The sequence below is a fragment of the Lutra lutra genome, chromosome 13 (assembly GCF_902655055.1).
Source record: "Lutra lutra chromosome 13, mLutLut1.2, whole genome shotgun sequence".
Classification (NCBI taxonomy): Eukaryota; Metazoa; Chordata; class Mammalia; order Carnivora; family Mustelidae; genus Lutra; species Lutra lutra.
The window spans coordinates 85,186,938-85,209,606 of NC_062290.1; the positions used below are offsets into that span (position 1 = coordinate 85,186,938).

A 22,669-nucleotide genomic window follows, 5' to 3' on the forward strand; every position below is an offset into this window, starting at 1 on the left:
TCTAGAGACCCATGGATCAGGATCATTTTTCACTCCATTCCTGTCTACAAGGACGAGTCTCCTGGTATTGGTGCCTGCTCTGGAGACCAACACTGCCATGTGCGAAGAGCTGATTTATGGATATAACGCAAAGCTGTTGCCAGGGGACCACATTCAGCCACTAGAGAGCAGTGGAGCACCTCTCCTCGCTCCAGGAAGACTCAGACGCCGACTTGAAACGGTTTAATTGTATGCACACATTTTATTATAAGTCCTGGCCAAAAGCTTCAAGGCGAGGCAGGCCAAGCAATCAGACAATCTTGCATGGGTTGCTGAAATCCAGATTTGTCCTTTGTCAGCATAAACAGTTTAATTTGATGTTTTCACTCCTGAGTAAGCACTGAGTATTACATTTAAACCCCTCGTGAGGGGGAAGAATGCTTCCTTTTCATCAGCAAATGTACCTCAATGTCAAAGAGTCTACCTTTTATTCCCAATGAATAAAAAAAAAAAAATTATTCCATTTAACATTTTGAAAGCACCCAATGACATTTTCACTCAAAAACTAATTTAAAAAAAAATGCAGTTCCTTTTCTAAATAAAGTCAAAAAGGAGTTAAATTTTACTCAAATCAAATAATCTAAGAGCACCTGAAGGAAATAGGGATTTTTCTTTTTTTTTTTAAGGTATTATTAATTTATTTGAGAGACAGAGAGAGCACAAGGGCGGGGAGGGGCACCCGGAGAAGGAGAAGCAGACTCCCCACAGGCTCAATCCCACAGCCCCGAGGATCATGAGCTTAGCAGAAGTCAGACACCTAACCTCAAATGCCTATCCCACTGAGCCACCCAGGCACCCCAAAGTTTTTCTTACAATTGCAAATGCAATGTCTCATCAACATGACAGGTTATAAACACTTATTCTTTTTTTTTTTTTAAGATTTTATTTATTTATTTCACAGAGATCACAAGTAGGCAGGCAGGCAGGCAGGCAGAGAGAGAGAGAGGGGAGGAAGCAGGCTCTCCTGCTGAGAAGAGAGCCCGATGTGGGGGCTCGATCCCAGGACCCCGGGATCATGACCTAAGCCGAAGGCAGAGGCTTTAACCCACTGAGCCACCCAGGTGCCCCTAAACACTTATTCTTAAGCAAATACTAACAAATCAGGGGATCCAGGCCTAAAAAGTGGAAGTTTTGTTTTATTAACATATTTTTAAGAAACTCCACAAGGCAGGAGGACAGAAAATTGTTCTCCTTCCAACAGAGGAGTTACCCAACCCAATGCTTAGGGGCTAAGACAGAGGAGGAGGATTACCTTAAAATAGGCCTCTCCTGGGGCGCATGGGTAGCTCAGTGGGTTAAGGCCTCTGCCTTCAGCTCAGGTCATGATCTCAGGGTCCTGGGATATGGCCCTGCATCGGTTTCTCTGCTCAGCAGGGAGCCTGCTTCCTCCTCTCTCTGTCTCTCTCTGCCTGCCTCTCTGCCTACTTGTGATCTCTATCTTTCAAATAAATAAATAAAAATCTTTAAAAAACATAGGCCTCTCCTTCATCAGTCTCCCATATCACTAGGCTCCCCCAGGCCGCCCCGACACTCAGCACTGTGAGCACAGGGCACACAGTTCTCCCTCCTGCTGCAGAAGCTCAAGGCAGTCCAGAAACGACAGGTCTTTCAAAGGCATCCTTTGCTCTGGTTCACATTTCAAAGTAACTTCCCAAACTGCAGTTTATTCCACTTTGCGGGCCTTTCTCAGGTTTTCATGCCCCCTCAGAACCCTCAAGGACAAAGAACCACAGAGTTTAATAATTTATAAAACATACCCAGATAAGATAAGATAAATCAGTAAAGATTTATCTTGTCTGTAGACCTGTGTACAAACGATAAGAAATCCTACATACTGAACAAAATGTGCAAAGCACAGGTACATCGATTTTCTCATTGAATCCATCTATGGACCAGCTGGTATTATCTTCATTTTACAGACTGAAAAAAACTAAGTTCAGACAAGAAAAGGAACCTACCCAGAGTCACAAAGCTAGTCATGGCAGTTATGGCTGACAGCAAATCCCTCACTCTATGAACTCCACAGCGAGAAGTCTTCTGATGCATAAAATGACTTTCCACATAGTCTGTCTTATAAGCAAGTCAAAATTGAACACTAGGTTCTTAGAGTACAAAGGCACCTTTCTGTAGCAGGGCCAATTCTGGCCCAATTCTAGAACAAGAGCAAGTAAAGATGAATTAGTTAGCCTCTCTCTCCCTGCAGCGGGGTCTAAAGCAAAGAACTTAGAACCGCAAGAAATGCATTTAACTGTTCTAAAAAGTATGTCTGGCAAGGGCTTTTACCTGGTTGTAGGCTAAGGACTGAACTCAAGTCAGAAAAGACATCATGGTAAATCTCAGAGCAAAAAAAAAAAAAAAAAAACGGGAATCTACACTAATTCAATTTTACCCACAAGAGGCATTAAATATTTTTTTACATGGAATCAAGAACAAAGCCACTCTAATCAAAATAGATTAAGAACTGGTGAGGGGTGGCTAAATTACATACCCTGCAACACCACGAGGAATTTTAAAAGTAAATATTTTCTCATTTTCTAACATAACGGCACCATCTATTGGCTTACACGACCTTCACAGCAGCCAGGAAGCAAGATGCATAATCCAACTTTTGTGGATTTTTGGTTTCCAGTTGTTTCATTTCCTGGCATTCCACAGCAGAGTAAATGTTAAAACATAATACGCGTGTGTTGCACATTTTAAATCTTCTGAAATGTATCATACTTAAAGCAGGAAAAACTCCGACAGAAGTCTTAGTATACAAAACTGCACACAGGGCATGTATTAGCACTAAATGATCAAAATATCATGCACTAAACATCTTTACTGTGCTACACACAAAGAATTTTTTAATGTATGGTTTCCCATGGGAGAGCTCCTCTAAGCCCCATTCTACAGATGAAATCAGTGCTCAAGGTCAAAAGCTAATAAATGTGGGACTTAGATCTGAACCTACTTGGGACCCCAAAGACCAGCTCTTTTTACTATGCCACACTACCTGGAAAAATAATGTCAAGATCAACTAACACACAGAAAAGTACATATATTTTTTACAGTATGTTCACACACAACATGATACTCCAGTACCCCCCAATAACCCTGGACCTTCCCAAGTCAGAAAAAAAGAAAAAAAAAAATCAGTTTCTTTTTCAAAATGTGGGATTTGAGGTTCAGAAGGGTTAGGTGACCAGCCCTGGTCAAGGAGAACCAGGACTGAGCCAAGGCTCCCATTTTTTTCTAGCATTCTAGGTTATGCCTCTAGGACTCCAGGTTACAGAAACCCCACTCTGCATAGTCACTAGCTGTCTAGACAAAGACCCCACCGGAATAGCGTACCTCCATTGCACAGCCCCTGTCCCATAGAAAACAGGCTCTGAGCATCACTCTCATACTGATGGAGACCCCCAGGCTCGTGGAACTCCAGCACACAGTCACGTGGCCCACACTATTAGGAAAAAGAATTTCCAGCGATGCTCGAGCCATGAAGTCCACATGCCCTCTGAGGCGGCTTTTACGGAGGCCTATGAACCACATACAGTGATGAGTTCATAGCTGATTTCAGAGTTGAAAATGAACGTGAAAGAAACATTTGCCATCTTGTAGTGCACTAATTCAATCCAGGGCAGGAAAGTTCTCAAAATCAAGTCTTGTGGAAATATCAAAATGTCTGCACAAAGGTTGCACTTTAGTGTAAAAATATGGAGAAAATGGCAGGTCTGAATTCCCTACCGATGTTCCAACTTAATTCCAAGACTCTTTTTTTGCCCACAAGGTGAGACATCCAGTACATTTACTACTCTGTCCCAAATCTTTTTAATTGCTAGGAGGCTCTGTAAACTAGGGCTTAAGAGGTATATTCCAGTAATTAGGAAAATGTACAACCAGTTTATCTGGAGATCAAATTTTACCTGGATGGCCTTGGCAGTGACCCCAAGTCTTCCCTAATGATGCATACCAATGTTTATTCCTTAAGCTGGTATTCCTAAATTGTCCAAGGGCCTCATTTCCAGGAATGTCATGCTTGAAATTTTATTCATATTAATTCTTATGTGAATAAGTGGGCAAAAATAAAAATTTTATATACCTTGCCAATGCTGCTACAAGGAACACTGCCAAACTAATAGCAAAAGATGGTCCCCAAGCTTCTCCTGACACTACTTTAGTTTGCCTAATAAAGAAAAGCTGGCAAGTTAAAAGAATAAGCTAATTAATCTGAGAATTAAGAGAGCCCACATTTTGTCTATAAAACATACAACCAAAGCCCTTTTCCCTTTCTTAATAAAGAAAAATCAAAGAATCCTGCCTGGCTTTCAACAATCACACTGATCAATCACCTGCAGTCTCTTGCAAATTAATCTCTTAAAAAAGAAATGATTAAATAAAATCTAAGGGGCTCTTTCTTCTTTTTTGAGAATGGACCAAATCATATTTGGTCTGGACCACATGCCACACACCAGCAATCACACCAGTAACACAGCGAGGAAAGGAAGTCACAGAGGCCGCAGCTCCCACTGGCTCACGAGTACCCTGGCTGTAGGACCTCCGCACACTCTCCGAGCCTCAATTTCCACATCCGTGAGACAGGGATGATAGTGCCCACCTCGCAATGTTGCGAAGATTAAATCAGTAAAGCATCTCACGAGAGCTGCTGGCACTGTAGCTAGAAAGCTGCTGCATGAACGCTGCCATCATTATGGTCAACGCCATGTCCACAAAAAAGGATTTAGGACAGAAGGTGTCCAAGGGCCACCCCACAAGGAATCTGATACATTCTTCTCCCAAGTAAATCCTGAGGCAGGCAAGACATCAGAGAGGAGGCTCCTGGACCCTGTGTTCAGCGAGCTGTGCCAGCATGTTAAAGATGCACAAGACAGGTGTCTTCTATCCAATGTAAATGAAGGGTGGCCTTCAGGCACCTGGCTGGTTGCCAATACAGGCCCATGGGTAGACAAAATTTAGACACCCTTGTCTTACGGGTAATTTGTAGCTTCCAGCTCTTACTGTCAAATCACTCAGAAAAAAAAGAGATTAATTACAAAGTTTAGTTATTTCCCGTATTAAAAAACTCATCATTTAACTAAAACATGAGAATTTACATGAAATATTCATTTTCTCACTTAAGCTACACTTATGGAAAGCCTCAATCCCACAGCAAATTCTAATGCTCCATGGGAACATTTCATTTAAGAAGGCTTTCTATTCTATCTGTAGCTTTACGTTTGGCTTATCCACTTACCAGAGTAACAACAGGTTTGAATTGCACAGATACACTTATATGTGCATTTTTTTTGATACAGTGCTATAAATGTATCTTCTCTTCTTTATGATTTTCTTAATAACATTTTCTTCAGCTTACTTTACTGTAAGAACACAGTATATGATACACAGGACACATAAAATATGCATCAACAGAATGTTTATGTTATCAGAAAGGCCTCCGGTCACCGGTAGGCGATTAGTACTTGTTTTTGGAGAGTCAAAAGTTCCATGTGAATTTTTCAACAGCGCAGGGGGACAGTACACCTAACCCACCCCTTGCCCCTGCTACTCAAGGGTCAACTATAATATGAATTAAAACAAAATCCACCAAATGGCAATTGTGGAATTCTCCCTCGACATTCAGCTCCCTACTCCCTCAAAAAAAAGAAATAAAAGGAAATGAGGAAAGGAGGAGGAGGGAGGGAAGGCAGGAGGAAAAGAAGGAAGAAAGCAGCAACCGGAACCGGAAGCCAGAAGAATGGCCTGGTTAGGAAGAAAGGCAGCCCAGCACAGCCACTGTCCTAGGGAAAGATACATGGAAGCCCTGCTCAGTGGTCCACCAACAGATGAATGGATAAAGCAGCTGTGAGATACACACACACACACACACACACACACACACACACACACACAATGGAATACTATGCAGCCATCAAAAAACAGAAATCCTGCCATTTGCAACAACATGAATGGAACTAGAGGGTATTAGGCTAAGCAAAATAAGTCAATCAGAGAAAGACAATTAATTATATGATCTCTCTGACATAAGGAACTTGAGAGGCAGGGCAGGGGATCATGGGGGGGAAGGGAGGGAAAAAAATGAAACAAGATGGGACTGGGGAGGGAGACAAACCATAAGAGACTCAATCTCAGGAAACAAACTAAGGGTTGCTGGGGGATACGGGGGAGGGACAGGGTGCCTGGGTGATGGACATTAGGGAGGGTATGTGCTATGATGGGTGCTATGAATTGCGTAAGAGTGATGATTCACAGACCTGTACCCGTGAAGCAAATAATACATTATATATTAATTTTTTTTAAAAAGTCAACAGTGGCTAAAAGAAACTTTAAAAATGACAAAGACAGGGGCACCTGGGTGGCTCAGTGGGTTAAGCCGCTGCCTTCGGCTCAGGTCGTGATCCCAGGGTCCTGGGATCGAGCCCCGCATCGGGCTCTCTGCTCAGCAGGGAGCCTGCTTCCCTTCCTCTCTCTCTGCCTGCCTCTCTGCCTACTTGTGATCTCTGTCTGTCAAATAAATAAATAAAATCTTTAAAAAAAAAATGACAAAGAGCCAGGCCAGTATAAAACCTGTATTTTATTTTACATTCTCTGCTTCACAATGGACTTGGATTGGAAAAAAAATAAAAAGATAAAAATCGTGTTGTCTTGGATGGTGAAACTATGTATAATTTTTAAATTTTTCCTTTGAAACTACAAAGCTGTTTCAGTAAATACTGTTTTTAATATGCAGGATAGAAAATCCGCACATAGGCAGTCAAAAATACACAAAACACATAAAGGCCCTTCGGGAATTTGTATAGATATTTTCAGTATTCAGAAGCAAGGCTTAATAGCTTAATGAAGTAACATCTGCAAGACGAGAAAACCAAAGCAGCTGTGTTGCACAGGGGCTCGCGTGAGCAGGAAGAGTTCAGATCCCAGCTTTGCCATTTACAGGCAGAGCAAAAACGAGCAAGTTACCATAAATTTCTCTAAGTTCAGGTTTCTCATCAATAAAACAGCAACCACAGCATCCCTTACATAGAATTTTAACTGAAAATAATGTGACAGTACCAGCGGACTCTGGCACAGAGACGTTCCATAATATGCTTGAAATCTGAAATAATATTTAGCTTTAAAGAAAAAAAACAAACCCTACCACATACACATTGCTCTGTGCTATTCTCTCACAGCTAACCTGGGGCGCCCCAAATGGAACACAATCTAAAGCAACGCTCTTCCAAGGGTTAAGGGTTAAAGGGTTAAATCACCAAAAATAACCAGTAGCTAAGGTTTCTAACACTAAGTTTCAGATACTCTTTGACACAAGCAAGTTAGCAAACCAGAAAATTATTTTACCATCAAATATTCACCAAGTCACACAGGAGTCTGAGAGACTGGAGGTAAGACAGATTCGTTGTCCGAGATCTCAAATGTTCACACGTGCAGGAGGGACATGAGCCGGGGCAAGTGGCGTGCAGACAAGGCAGGAATCCCGGAATCATGTTTCACACCTATGACCCCGAGGGGACTTGCTAACTCAGCCTGGGGCAGTCATGAGGGAATGGCTTCTCGGCTAGACCCCAGCTGAGGAGCAAGAGTGGGGTGTAGGAGCCTGCCCAGGAGAGGGCCAGAGGTACAGGTGCCTCTGCTGCCACAAAGGCCTAGGGGAGGAAAAGGAAACAAAACAGGAAGAGGCCTAAAGCCCAGATGGAAGGGAAGAGGCCCCAGGTGACAGAGTTAACTTGCCCCTGTAGTCAAGACCCAAGAATGGGCTGACACTAAGAAGTCAGGAGGGGATGGACGACAGACACCTGGGATCTGGCCTAATGGCTGGCTCATTTCTCGCTCTAATGACAGGGGCCATCCCAGTTGTCATCGGACCTGGCCTCACCCTCAATATTTTTGGTCAGACGTAATCTCCCTGTCTGCCTCCAGACTCCGCCATGCCAAACCTCCTCCCTCAAGCCAGAAGCTGTAAGACCACCCTTTCTTTAAAATTTTTTTTTAAGATTTTTATTTATTTATTTGACAAAGAGAGATCACAAGTAGGCAGAGAGGCAGGCAGAAGAGAGAGAGGAGGAAGCAGGCTCCCTGCCGAGCAGAGAGCCTGACACGGGACTCGATCCCAGGACCCTGAGATCGTGACCTGAGCCAAAGGCAGAGGCTTAACCCACTGAGCCACCCAGGCACCCTAAGATGGCCCTTTCTTTTTTTTTTTTTTTTTTTTTTAATATTTATTTGACAGACAGAGATCACAAGTAGGCAGAGAGACAGGCAGAGAGAGAGGGGGAAGCAGGCTCCCTGCTGAGCAGAGAGCCCGATATGGGGCTCCATCCCAGGACCCTGGGATCATGACCTGAGCCGAAGGCAGAGGCTTTAACCCACTGAGCCACCCAGGTGCCCCAAAACGGCCCTTTCTAACAAGCAAATCTCATCCTATCCTTCTCTGGCATGAAAACTTTAGACAGGAACCTCAAGGACAAAATCCAAACTACTGGGGCTGTATCACAGGACCTTCTCCAGCCTCGCTTTCGAGCCACACCTCTGCTCCGCCCACCAGAACACTTTTGCTTCAGCTGCACCCCTGCACTGAACACTCCCCCAACCCACTGCACCTGCCTCACCCACCCAGCAAACTCTGGCCCTTCAGTTCCTCAAACCACACCAGACCCTGGTGTATACAGGGCCTGACGTCCTTCCTTGGGGACAGGGAGCAGGGCCACAGAATTCCTGGCTAATTCCTAGCTACCATTCACGTCTCAGCTTACGCGTTCCCTCTTCCCATCTTTCCCCATCAGACAGCACAAATACACAGTGCTGGTAAGGTTGTTAAGAGAAAGGCATTCTCATGTTCTCTTGGAAGAAATAAAAGCTAGTATAATCTCTTTGGAGGGCAATCTGGCAACAGCTCTCAAAAAGCAGAATGCACTATATGGCCCTCTCTTACTTTCCTGGGCTGACCAGTGACAGTGTGTATGATATGACTTTCTTCCTAGGTCTGGAGAATCTCATAGGAGTGAATGACTGAGCTCCACCAATCAGAAGCACTTACCTTCCCCTATAAGGAATGCACCGGCAGTGGTGAAAGGGATGGCAGGAAGACTGGGTTCCTGAAAGTGTCAGGGACGTTGAGCGTGCAGTGAGCCAGGTCCCAGCACCAGGCCCCAGAAGCCCAGCAGTGAGGCAGCCCCCGCCGGGACAGCGGTCCAGTCTGGAGCACTCAGTCCTTGCTGGCCGTGGCCTACTCTGCAGCAGGATTTCTGACACCGCTCTGGGCCCCAAAGCCAGCACCTGCCCTCCCAGCTATTCTGCTGAGCCACCTAACTCTCCTTTATAACCCAGTCCTCTTTTCTTAAATCATTCAGTAATTCTACTGCTTTGCAACAGAGAAATCTGAGCAATAAATACACATACCCTAATCCTGAAATTCCACCAGGAATTTATCTGAAGTTTGTACTTACCTACACAAACCAAGCCACACTTGTTGCAAAAATTTGATGACCAAAATATCCACCAATAGAATGGGTCAGTAAATCATGATACAGCCATATAATGCATTTCTACGTAACTGTTATTACAATACAGATCTACATGTGTTGATGAAGAACTTCTTCAAAACAAGTTAACAATAAAGGAAAGGTGTGTACAGTATGACTTCATTTATGTATTTTAAGATTTTTTATTTATTTATTTGACAGAGAGAGAGAGATCGCAAGTAGGCAGAGAGGCAGGCAGAGAGAAAGGAGGAAGCAGTCTCCCCGCTGAGCAGAGAGCCTGATGTAGGGTTAGGGCTCGATCCCAGGACCCTGAGATCACGACCTGAGCCGAAGGCAGAGGCTTAACCCACTGAGCCACCCAGGCGCCCCATTCATCTATTTTTTTTTTAAAGACTTTATTTATTTATTCGACAGACAAAGATCACAAGCAGGCAGAGAGATAGACAGGCAGCGAGGGGGAAAGCAGGCTCCCCGCTGAGCAGAGAGCCCGCCGCGGGGCCCGTTTGTGTATTTTTAATAGGCACATACTGACAGAACTATATGAAAGTGTCTCATAAAACATTTTCTGGAAAAAACAAACTCTTAAGAGTGGTTACTTTGGAGGAGGGATACGAAACACACCTATTTTTCAAGTAATATTCCCACTTGAATGTTCTGTCACGTTCATAAATTACCTTCACTAGAAAATGTTTTAATGTCACTCACTCAGTAAGGACATCTCAAACAGCCATTATCCACACAGTCCTTTCTGTTCCTCTCTCTCATTACTGCTCTTTTCCTCCAGGGCACTTAGCAGTGCAATGCACAATGCACTTGGAGTGCATTCTTTTAGATGAATGTGCACTTACTTTAATTCCTGTCTCCTACTGGAGGCTGTAAGTTCTGGGGCAGGTGCTGTGCTGACCCCTGTACTCCCAGCACCCAGCACCACACCGAGCCCGTAGTAATGTTAAATAAGGACCTGAGAAATGAACAAAAGTTAACTTATGCTTCTTTTAAGACTCAGTTCACGTGAAGTGAAGCTTTTCCTGAAATCCTTACATTTCGACACGCTCCTTTCTCCCCTGGGCCTCCACGGACCTTCGTACCTACTGCCCTTGTCAGTTTGTCCATCTGGCTCCCTCACTACAGTGCAAGGGTACTGAGGATAAGGATCCATGCGTTCCCCTCTCTGTGGAGCCTGCCACAGTGCCTAGGCGCAGAAGGGAAGAAAGAGTTGATAGACAAATGAACAGATGAACAAACTAAAGCTCAAAGTAATTATTTACCCATGGATTAAAATCTAATGTTATGGGTATCTCCTCCTTAATCCGGTCTTTTACGATAACAAAACCATACTGTGTGAGGCAATGATTTCTAAACACAAGCATGCTATGAACCCAAGGCTGTGGAACCATCACCCTGGGCTCCCACTACACTGGGATCAGCAAGATCGCTGTTGGCCAAGAGAGAGCACAACATGGGGTTGCTTGACGGCTCGCTGTCAACAACTTTTCATAAATTCAGGATTGTGCTCAGAAGGCAAATTACTACAGTTCCAAACCAAAAGAAACCAAATCAATTTTCCCATCTTAAAAATGGACCTGTTTTGTAATAACATTAAATTTCCTAAATGTGACTTTATCAAGGTAACGTAAGAGATCATAAAGGATTTAGAGGCAGAAGGTAATGATGTCTGCTCTTTACTGTTTACAACTTACTCTCAAATGATTCCACACAAAAAATTAAAATAAGGTATGAGCAAGTGAGAGCAAGAGTGGTAAAATGTTCACTGACAAATACGAGTAAAGAGCATGTATGACTGTTCATTGCACATTCAGGTTACTTTTAAAACGCAAGTGTGAAATTTTTTTCAGTTTAAAAAATAAAGAAATTAAGGGCACCTGGGTGGCTCAGTGGGTTAAAGCCCCTGCCTTCGGTTCAGGTCATGATCCCAGAGTCCTGGGATCGAGCCCTGCATCGGGCTCTCTGCTCAGCGGGGAGCCTGCTTCCTCCTCTCTCTCTCTCTCTCTGCCTGCCTCTCTGCCCACTTGTGATCTCTGTCAAATAAATAAATAAAATCTTAAAAAAAAAAAAAAAAAAGAAATGAAATGAAACCACTGAATAAATAAAGCTATTTCATCTTTCCCACCATTTAAAGGCATCAATCAGACAGGGAGAAATAAAAACAGTACTCTGATGAAGTTAACAAATATATTTGTATAATGCAGTTTGGAACAATTCTAAAATTACTGTAAGTATCTTCATTTTAAAATAATTACAAAGACTCATCCATATGGTATCTGGGGGTAAATCATTCTCCCCAACAAACAGGGAACATCTGTTGTATAAAAACCTTCAAAGAGGCTAGAGGACACAATGGAACAGCAAGGTCTCAAACTGGCAATTTCCAAACTATTCAAGGAAGCAGTTTCCTAGCTCTTCGGAGTGAAGATACCAACACAAAAAATGTAACAGGTAAACAACAGCTGGAAAAATACCAGCGTACATGACCTGTTCAAATTTCTGTACCTACACAATTTGACTCAAATTTAACATAAAAGTCAGAATTTGAAAATCTCCATTTTCTCACTTCTTTTTTTTGGTGGTCATTTAAAAAAAAAAAAAAAAATACCCTGTGGTCCCTGGGTGGCTCAGTCGATTAAGCCTTCGGCTCAGATCACGATCCCAGGGTCCTGGACCTGAGCTGCCTGTCGGGCCCCCAGCACAGTAGGGTGCCTGCTTCTCTCCCACCCACTTGCACATGCTCTCTAAAATAAATAAACAAAATCTTGAAAAATAAAATACTCTGTCTAGCACTGAGAGCTAAAGTACCAATGTAAAAAGCTGATCTGAAAAGAGTAGCTACTATTAAAGGCCCGGCACAGGGCCAGATTCTTTATAAACATTATTTCTAATCATTACAACCTGGCATATACAGGAAATACTATTGATACCACTCCACAGGTGAGGAAATCAAGGTCAGAGATGAATTAAATGCTTTTGATCTCTCAGATATCAAGAGGGGCCCCAGTCACTCTAGCTTTCAAAAAAAAAAATACAGTGCACATCTTGGACATGTTCAAGGCCTCCACTCTAGTTACCCTCCACTGAAACCTCACCTTGAAGGTTTCCCACCACTGAAACCTTGAGACCTACCTTGACCATCCTATTTAACACTATAATCTGCCTTCTACCCCAACGCTCCAAAGTCCCCTTACCCTGCATTAATTTTTCTAACTTTTTGTTTTGAGATAATGGCAAATTCACATACAGATATAAGAAATAATACGTTGAGTGTGTGTATACCCATGACCCAGTTTTCCCCAAAAGTAGTACCTTGCATAACTGTACCATAGTACCTGCATTACTTTTCTCTCCTAATATTTATTACTTTCAAACATTAACGTATTTATATAATAGTTGGTGTTACTGTCTGTCTATCTGCACTAAAATACAAACTCCTTGCAGGCAAGAATCTTTAAACTGTGCTCACTGCTCTGTCCCACACACCTACAACATGGCCTAATCCATAGGAGGAAATCAATAAATATATGTAGAATGAATCAAAGCGCAGCATTGCCCTGGCTCCTCTAACAGAAAACAGACCAGCTCTTTCAGAGACTACCGTGATAAGTAAGAGGATTCTGAAACATCAGGGAAATTTTACACTCACCCATGGTGACATAAGGCAACTTATCAGTTGATCCATGAGGGTAGATGCTGTAGAGGTGAGGTCCAGTAACATCTACTCCCCCCAAAACTAGGGCTGCACCAATGTAACCTTGATACCTGGTGATCAGAGTATGTATAAGAAAAAAAAAAATAAGTCTACATTGCATCACTGTAACTTAACCAAAAGCTGTATGAGAAGTCAGACAACAAAAGGCTTTTCTTACACTGCTACTGTTTCATGAAGTGGTTACTCTTTGATGGGAACCAGATGGGAACCAGAAGGAATATTACATTGGGACATTGACTATCAGCCCATAAAGACTCAATCCTTAAGGCCCTACAACATGCCTATTTCCTCAGTCACACAGCTCCCTTTAAAAGAGGATTGTCCAGCGCGCCTGGATGGCTCAGTGGGTTAAGCCTCTGCCTTCAGCTCAGGTCATGATTTCAGGGTCCTGGGATGGAGCCCCGCATTGGGCTCCCTGCTCAGCAAGGACCCTGCTTCCCCCTCTCGCTCTCTGCTTGCCTCTCTGCCTACTTGTGATCTCTCTCTCTCTCTGTCAAATAAATAAATAAATCTTAAAAAGAGGATTGTTCTTGGGGGCCTGGGTGGTACAGTTGGTTAAGTCCAACTCTTGGATTTGGCTCAGGTCATGATCTCAGTCTCATGAGATCGAACCTCAAATCAGGCTCCATGCAGAATCTACCAGAATCTGCTTCAGAGTCTTTCTCTCACTCAAATAAATAAATAAATTTTTTTAAAAAGGACCATCCTGGGCGCCTGGGTGGCTCAGTGGGTTGGGCCGCTGCCTTCGGCTCAGGTCATGGTCTCAGGGTCCTGGGATCGAGTCCCACGTCGGGCTCTCTGCTCAGCGGGGAGCCTGCTTCCCTCTCTCTCTCTGCCTGCCTCTCTGTCTACTTGTGATCTCTGTCTGTCAAATAAATAAATAAAATCTTAAAAAAAAAAAAAAAAAAAAAAGGACCATCCTACTTTAGGGAAGAGAAAACCAACCCAAAGCATTAAGTGCCACCCCCATATCTCACAGCCGAGCTTGGCTTACTCCAAAATTTATCAGCACCCTTCCCATCACACCGCTCAGTGATCAGCAAATCAGCTACTTTCTAAGTTAACACCAAGGAGCTGCTAAACTCAAGCGGTCCAAATTTGCAACCTTACCTCACCATAGCCTCATAGGAAAATGGCTCATGTCAAAATACCTTCTCTTTTGAATAAACTGGCAAAATTATAATCATAGATCTGAGTTCTTATTGAGTAAAAGAAAAAGATTTCATCATGCAGGGAAGTGAATGATGAAATCACTCCACAACAGCCTATAACACCCCCTGCTACTGCCTACAGGATGAAGCTACGGCTCTTCAGGAACATGAATGGGAACACACTTTCCATCCCACCCTACCTCCATTTAGTTGTGCATGTACTTGTTTTTTGGATCCTTCACTGAGTTGATTTTCTACTTCTACAGACTGCTTTCCCTGTATCTGGTTCTATTTTTTACCATTTGAATTGCTATGCTAAATAAACATGTTGGATTTAAAGTCTTCCACCATGAGCCTCTAGCTCTTTGGGAAGAAAAATTAAACCAACTTGCCTAATGATATAGTAATTAAAATTGATAAAAATAAACATAAGAACCAATCAAAGTCCCAACTGTAGACTGTCTGAGACATAACTACCCATCAGGAAGCACTCTTGGTAACCAGAACAGTCAAGTCCAATTATTTCCTCCATCTCTGACTACCAAACTCCTCTTTCACAAAAAATATTCCAAGGGTGCCTCGCTGGCTCAGTCAGCGGGCATGTAACTCTTGATCTCAGGGTTGTGGTTTTGAGCCCCACACTGGATACAGAAATTACTTTAAAAAAATAAAATCTTAAAAAAAGAAAGACACAGGGGCGCCTGGGTGGCTCAGTTGGTTAAAGCCTCTGCCTTCGGCTCAGATCATGATCCCAGAGTCCTGGGATCAAGCCCCGCATCGGGCTCTCTGCTCAGCGGGGAGCCTGCTTCCTCCTCTCTCCTCTCTCTGCCTACTTGTGATCTGTCAAATAAATAAATAAAATCTTAAAAAAAAAAAAAAGAATCTTAAGTGAAAAATTAAAAAGCAGGAAAGGATTTTAGAAACAGTCTCAAAAGAAAACAGAGGCCCAGAAAGCAGAAAAGAAACTGGTCCTACGCCATATGCGTTAGTAGCAGGGTCAAGACTAAGACTAGCTCACAGGGTTCTGGGATGAGGAGTGGGAATCACCAGACCCACCACTCCCACCCCAGTCCAATGCCTGACCCACTATACCAACTGCCTACCAGACAGGCTGCTTAAATAAAGTCAGTAATGATCAGCTAGCTTCCTTCCAAGCTAAAACATAACCTCTGATGCCTTTAAAAGAAACTAAGATATTTTGGCAAGTTATCGTATTCCTTAAAAACTGATCCGGAAACTGTACTTCCGGGAATCAAATTCTGAGGATATAATGAGACAAATATACAGAAATGAATGCACAAGGATGTTCACCGCAATACTGTTTATGATGCCAAAAAAGCAGAAAAAGAGAACTAGCTAAATAAACTGACATAGCTCTGCTCCGGGTCACCCAGAGAGTACAGTATTTTCTCATACACCACTGATGTAGCGCAACTCAGTACAACCTTTCTCAAGGATGGGTTTGGCAATATGTATCAAAATGTGCATACCTTCGACTTAGTAATCCCACTTCTAGGAATTTATTTTAGAATACAGCCTAAGGGCGCCTGGGTGGCTCAGTGGGTTAAGCCGCTGCCTTCGGCTCAGGTCATGATCTCAGGGTTCTGGGATCAAGTCCCGCATGGGGCTCTCTGCTCAACGGGGAGCCTGCTTCCCTCTCTCTTTCTCTGCCTGCCTCTGTCTACTGTGATCTCTCTCTGTCAAATAAATAAATAAAATCTTAAAAAAAAAAAAAAAAAAAAAAAGAATACAGCCTAAGGAATTAGTCATACAAGGAAGTACCTAAAGGTTCTATGTTCCAAGATGGAATACCTTATGATACCTTAACACAAGCAATACTGTTAAAGTTCAAACTGGTTAAATTATGTACATCCAGAGAATGGAATACTACGATACCACCAGGAACTGATACTGATCAGCGGTTCTTTTAACTTTTCTGGGTCACAGACTCCTTTGAAAAACTGATGAACATTGTGGAACCCTCAGGACTCATAGTAAGTGTACATACAGTTCTACTATGTCAGGAGGGTCACAGGTCTCCAGAACTCCTCTAAAGCTCAAGGCAGAAACTCTGGATGCCGAGCTCTTCTACTAATGGGAACAACATGCATATGCCATTATGTGAACATACACCATCATGCGAACAGGGTCAGTTACAAAACAACAAACGGGATTCCACTGTCGTAACTACATAAATGAGCAAATGTCATAGTATAAAAAGTCTGGAAAAATAGTTCTCAAGGATTTACAACGTATGTGTCTAAGTAACAAAACAGGTGACATTTACTTCCTTCTTTTCACATTCCCAAAGTGTTGGAAATTTTTATAATGATCACACACTACTTTCACAATAATTTTTTAAAAGGTGATCTTCATTTTGAAATGCTCCAAACGAAACTAACCAACACATACTGGTAGATGAAAAGATCAGGCTGTACTTTAGGACAGAATGTACAACTATGATCCCATTTTTACAGAATAAATTATGTATCGGTAAATGGAAAAAAGCCTGCAAAGCGTCCAGTACTAGTTCCAACTGAGTAGGAACTCAGCTAATTTTTCTATTTTTTTAGTTTATCCCTATCTTCTAGCTTAGGTTTTACTGAGAACATGTACTAGTAATAAGGAAGGAAGCAAAGAAAGATCCAGTGAATGAGTGAACAAAAATTAAAAAGACTGGAAGTATATAAACCCGACCAAAACATGATTTTCCCTGAACTGTAAAATTTCTATTTTTAATTTGGGCTTTTCAGTATTTTCCAAATTTTTTACAATGAATACATATTACTTTCATAGAACAAAAAACACAATTAATATAATAAATAAAAGAGGCTCTATATACTCAAGGAGTTTCTGGAATACAGAATAAGAGACCACAAGGTTTCTACTAAACTCGACTAGGAGGCTCATAGAGAAGGATCAAAGAACACGTACATCTTCTACATCCAGCCATCATACAAGTAAAATAAAAGTACTGCTTACATAAAGGAAAAGATGTCCACTTTTGTTTATCAAACCCCCTTTTCTTACTGATTCACAGACGTGGAAATGGATTATTCGGGGGGAAATGGAACAATAATAGCAAGAAGAATATACCTTGTTCTCTTTTTCAGCCTCTGAATTTCATGGGGATCTAACTGTGCATTAGGCCCTGTACTGAGCATTGTTGTAAGCCTTGCTTCTTTATTCATTTCATTCTCAAAAGTTGGAGAGTCAGAAACTATTATCCTCATCTTATTGAGGAAGAAACCCAGACTAAGAAAGGTGAGGTGAACTTCCCACGGTCACACAACACTAAGCACTTCAGATGAGACCTTGAACCAAACTTCTAAAGTGAAATCCTGGGTGCCCAGGTGACTCAGTTGGTTAAGCATTTGCCTTCTGCTCAGGTCATGATCCCAGGGTCCTGGGATCAAGCCCCACATTGGGCTCCCTGCTCAGCGGAAAGTCTGCTTCTTCCTCAGCCCCTCACCATGCTTCTGCTCACTTTCCGCTCTCTCTCCCTCTCTCGCTCTCAAATAAATATATAAAATCTTCAAAAAAAAGAGAGAGAGGAAAAAAAATAATAAAGTGAAATCCTACGCTTTTTTCCCTTACACCACTTTGCACATTTTATGTAACTTAGCAAAAATGTCAGCAGACACATAATGAACCACAAACATCCTGGTTAAATTTTTTAAATGTTCCTCTTGGGGCGCCTGGGTGGCTCAGTGGGTTAAGCCTCTGCCTTCACCTCAGGTCATGGCCTCAGAGTCCTGGGATTAAGTCCCGCATTGCGCTCTCTGCTCGGCGGGGAGCCTGCTTTGCCCTCCCCCTCTGCCTGCCTCTCTGCCTACTTGTGATTTCTCTCTCTCTCTCTGTCAAATAAATAAATAAATCATTTTTTAAAAAAATAAAAAAGTGTTCCTCTGAAAACTGTGATAAAATTTAAATTTTTGTAATGTTAAACTAAAAATAAACACTGAAAAAAGTGAATTTAGAATTCCCAAAACATTCTAAAGAGATTAACAGAAACAGCTGCTAGGTTTAGCTAGATGTTTTAAATGACATTGGAAGAAATCTTGAAAATTTGCCATTTACTTGCAATTTCACAAGTTTCAAAATTGTTTTAAATGTAATGCACCCAACCAACCACCAGAGGGAGCCTTAAATTTAACATCAAATTCACCGATGTCTTCAGAAATCTTTGCAACAGGTGTGCTTTAAGAAGTTCTCACTTGTACTGGGAGAATTTGTTTGGTAGCAATGACTCTCCAGGATCAGGATGACGACCGTGCACATAAATAAATGGAAATCACCCACGTAAGGGCTCCGTACAGCCTGAGCACACATTAGGTAGACAGGACTAGCCTTCCTGCCCACGGACTCTTTAAGTCCTGGTCTTCTCAGCTGTAAAATGGGAACTATGCTACGGGCCCTGCTGCACAGCTACACTGTGCCTCAAATCACTTGCTGAGAGACCAGAGCCATGCTAGACTCATGAATGAAGACCAGCAAGTTCACAGAAAGCCCAGAGCCAGGCAGGATGGGAAGTCAAACCAGACAGGGACTGAGAGAGTGGAGCACATGCTCCCCCTTCAAAAGGCAGCATCTGCCACTCAGTTCCAGAAGATTCCGGCCATCTATTATCCCACCCTCTTTATGAATTTTTTTCAAATGAAGCCAGGAAACAATTAATTAATTTTTAAAAATTTTAAAGCCAGATATCCAGACTATTTTTTATTCCAATCTCCCAATTTATATTATTGGACACTATTAAAAAAAACAACAACAAAACAAAACCAAAAAAAAACCCCACTATGTAGCCCAAATACAGTTTCTCTATAAGCTGAATATGGCCTGAGTGGTGCCAATTTACAATATTGGCTTTCTATTCCTGCTTCCCTCTACACAGGCCTAGATGCAGCTGCTGCTGCTTGGGGCAGAGATAAAGAAAATGATCTGGGGGGTACCTGGGTGGCTCAGTCGATTAAGTGGATGCTTTTGGCTCAGGTCATGATCTCAGGGTCCTGGGACCCAGTCCCACATGGGGCTCCCTGCTCAGCAGGGAGTCTTGCTTGTCCCTCTTCTCCTCGCCCCACTTGTTCTCTATCTCTCTCTCAAATAAATAAATAAAAACCTTTTTAAAAAAAGAAAAAGAAAATGTTTTCGGTAGGATGCTTAATGAATGATGAGGACCAGAATAAAGGTCTCTGATCAACTACAAAGAAAAAAAGGAAAAAAGGCACCATAATTCTACGTTCTACAAATCTACAAAGAAGGAAAAGGAGAGAATCTGTTAAAGGTACTGCAGGTCCCAAAAGGAGAAACCAATATTCTAACCCACGACTGAATGTCCAAGCTATTTCCTAGCTCTGGTCTAATACACTGCCCCTCTTCTCTCTCTGAGAAGCAAATGAGAAAACAGACTTAGAATCTGAAAAAGAGAAGACCTACATCAACGTAAAGTGATGATGTGATTAAGGAAGAAAAGGAGACAAAACTAACAGCACCGCGGCAGTAGGCAGGCGTGAAGACCAGATCAGGTAGGCAACCGCACCTCTGTAAGGCTCAGCTTCGCTGAAATACTGGAGATGTTAACAACCCCTATCTCAGTGGGGCCTCTCTTATCAAAGGATGAAATGAGATCATGCGTAAAGTATGGCCAGGGTCTGGCACGAAGAGAAAAATAAACGTGCATTAATATTACTGCTATTATATCCACTCACAGTCAACTACAAATACAATTTTTCTTTTCTTTTTTTTTTTTTTTTTAAGATTTTATTTATTTATTTGACAGACAGAGATCACAAGTAGGCAGAAAGGCAGGCAGAGAGAGAGAGGGAAGCAGGTTATCTGCCAAGCAGAGAGCCCGATGTGGGGCTCGATCCCAGGACCCTGGGATCATGACCTGAGCCGAAGGCAGAGGCTTTAACCCACTGAGCCACCCAGGCGCCCCAAATACAATTTTTCATTTCACTGTTATTTTGCCCCTAAAAGAGAGAGGAAAAAAACAATTGTTTTTGTCTAAGTGTGTTCACAAGATGAACCAAAGGTTCTGTCTAGTTCTAACTTTCTTACCATAAATAAAAGGGATTTTTTAAAAATCCGGTAATGCCCTATGCTTCCAGAAACGACTGTTGGTCACATGTGATTTATTCATGGGGGGGGATAGACCCCATAAATTCAAATACATCATCAAAAGCCTTGATATTAAAATGGTAACAACTGATTTCTAGAATAAAATGTGTATTTATGAATGCTTTTTCTCTAGCTTCCAGGATCCCCTCAGCTGAAAATCTAAGATATGAGAAAAAGATGCTACAGAAATCCCCATCCTGGAACAAACATAGTGATCCAAAGAGATACATGCACCCCAATGTTTAAAGCAGCAATGTCCACTATCGCCAAACTACAGAAAGAGCCCAGATGTCCAATGACAGATGAATGGATAAAAAAAGATGTAGTATAGGGGCGCCTGGGTGGCTCAGTGGGTTAAGCCGCTGCCTTCGGCTCAGGTCATGATCTCAGGGTCCTGGGATCGAGTCCCACATCGGGCTCTTTGCTCAGCAGGGAGCCTGCTTCCCTCTCTCTCTCTCTCTCTGCCTGCCTCTCCATCTACTTGTGATCTCTCTCTGTTAAATAAATAAATAAAATCTTTAAAAAAAAAAATTAAAAAAAAAAAAAGATGTAGTATATATACACAATGGGATATTACTCAGTCATCCAAAAAAAAAAGAACTCTTACCATTTGCAACAATGTGGATGAACTAGAGGGTATTATGGTAAGGGAAATAAGTCAATCAAAGAAAGACCATTATGATTTCACTCAGAAGTGGAATTTAAGAAACAAAACAGAGGATCATAGAGGAAGGGAGGGAAAAACAATAAGACAAAATCAGAGAAGGACACAAACCAAGAGACTCTTAACTCTAGGAAACAAAATGAAGATTGCTGGAATCAGGGTGGGTAGGGGGCTGGGGCAACTGGGTGATGGGCATTAAGGAGAGAGCACATGAGGGCGCCTGGGTGGCTCAGTGGGTTAAGCCGCTGCCTTCGGCTCAGGTCATGATCTCAGGGTCCTGGGATCGAGTCCCGCATCGGGCTCTCTGCTCAGCGGAGAGCCTGCTTCCTCCTCTCTCTCTCTCTCTCTCTCTCTGCCTGCCTCTCTGCCTACTTGTGATCTCTCTCTGTGAAATAAATAAATAAATAAATAAATAAATAAATAAATGGAGAGCACATGATGTAATGAGCACTGGATGTTATATGCAACTGATGAATCGCTTAACTCTACCTCTGAAACTAGTAACACACACTATGATGATTGAATTTAAATAAAATAAAATTAAATTAAATTAAAAAAAACGAAATCCCCATCCTGGAACCTTACCTGAAAAGCATCTGCTTCAGCATCCGATTGGCCGTCACAACCCTGGGAAGGCGGCCAGTGGAGAGGGAGTGGAGCTCCAAATTGGAAGAGATGAGCTGGGTTGTCATGTCTGTGTCTGCAGCTGTCCCAGCACCACAGCAACTAAAAAGTACAATCAGAAACTTAGCTGCAAAGTCAAACAGAGAAAGACAACTAACATATGATCTCCCTGATATGAGGAAGTGGAGATGCAATGTGGGAGGTTTGGGGGGTAGGAAAAGAAAAAAATGAAAGAAGATGGGATCAGGAGGGAGACAAACCATAAAAGACTCAATCTCAAAAAACAGACTGAGGGTTGCTGGAGGGAGGGGGGATGGGAGAAGGTGGTGGGGATATGGACATTGGGGAGGGTATGTGCTATGATGAGTGCTGTGAAATGTGTAAACCTGGCAATTCACAGACCTGTACCCCTGGGGATAAAAATACATTATATGTTTATTAAAAATTTTAAAAATTAAATTTAAAAAAATTGAAAAAAAAGAAAAAAAGAAACTTAGCTGCAATTCAATTACCAAAGGGGTCAATTAGAAGTAGAGCTTCTTGGATAATTTCCACTAAGTTCAGGTACAAGACGGATGTTTTTTAGTATAATCTGTACTGTAACAACCCTGTCTAACCAATCTTAAATAAACATGAAACGGAGAATATGAATCTCGTCCTTTGTAAACATATTTTTCTGTGGCCCAACAGAACATTTCAAATCATTAGCTTCTGTGCTTCTAACAGAGTCTGCATTTTATTAATCCTAAAAATATATTCAAGTTGTACCAAAGGGCAAGGCATGTTAAAGGCCTTGCAATTTAACATTTACCAAGTATTTACTACCAGGTACCAGTCATGACAAATGCTGAGAATAAAGAAAATATGACATAAT

General features: G+C 42.2%; 1 protein-coding gene across 1 annotated transcript in view; it reads right to left on the reverse strand.

Moving 5' to 3' along the window:
* The window catches only part of PSMB7 (proteasome 20S subunit beta 7), a 63,420-nt gene that overhangs the window by 38,366 nt on the left and 2,385 nt on the right, over positions 1-22,669 (reverse strand). Inside the window, exons 4-5 of the mRNA XM_047699321.1 lie at positions 21,757-21,897; positions 13,171-13,286 (exon numbers count right to left, since the gene is read on the reverse strand). Of these exons, the coding sequence (XP_047555277.1) occupies positions 13,171-13,286; positions 21,757-21,897 (257 nt within the window). The remainder of the gene's footprint in view (positions 1-13,170; positions 13,287-21,756; positions 21,898-22,669) is intronic.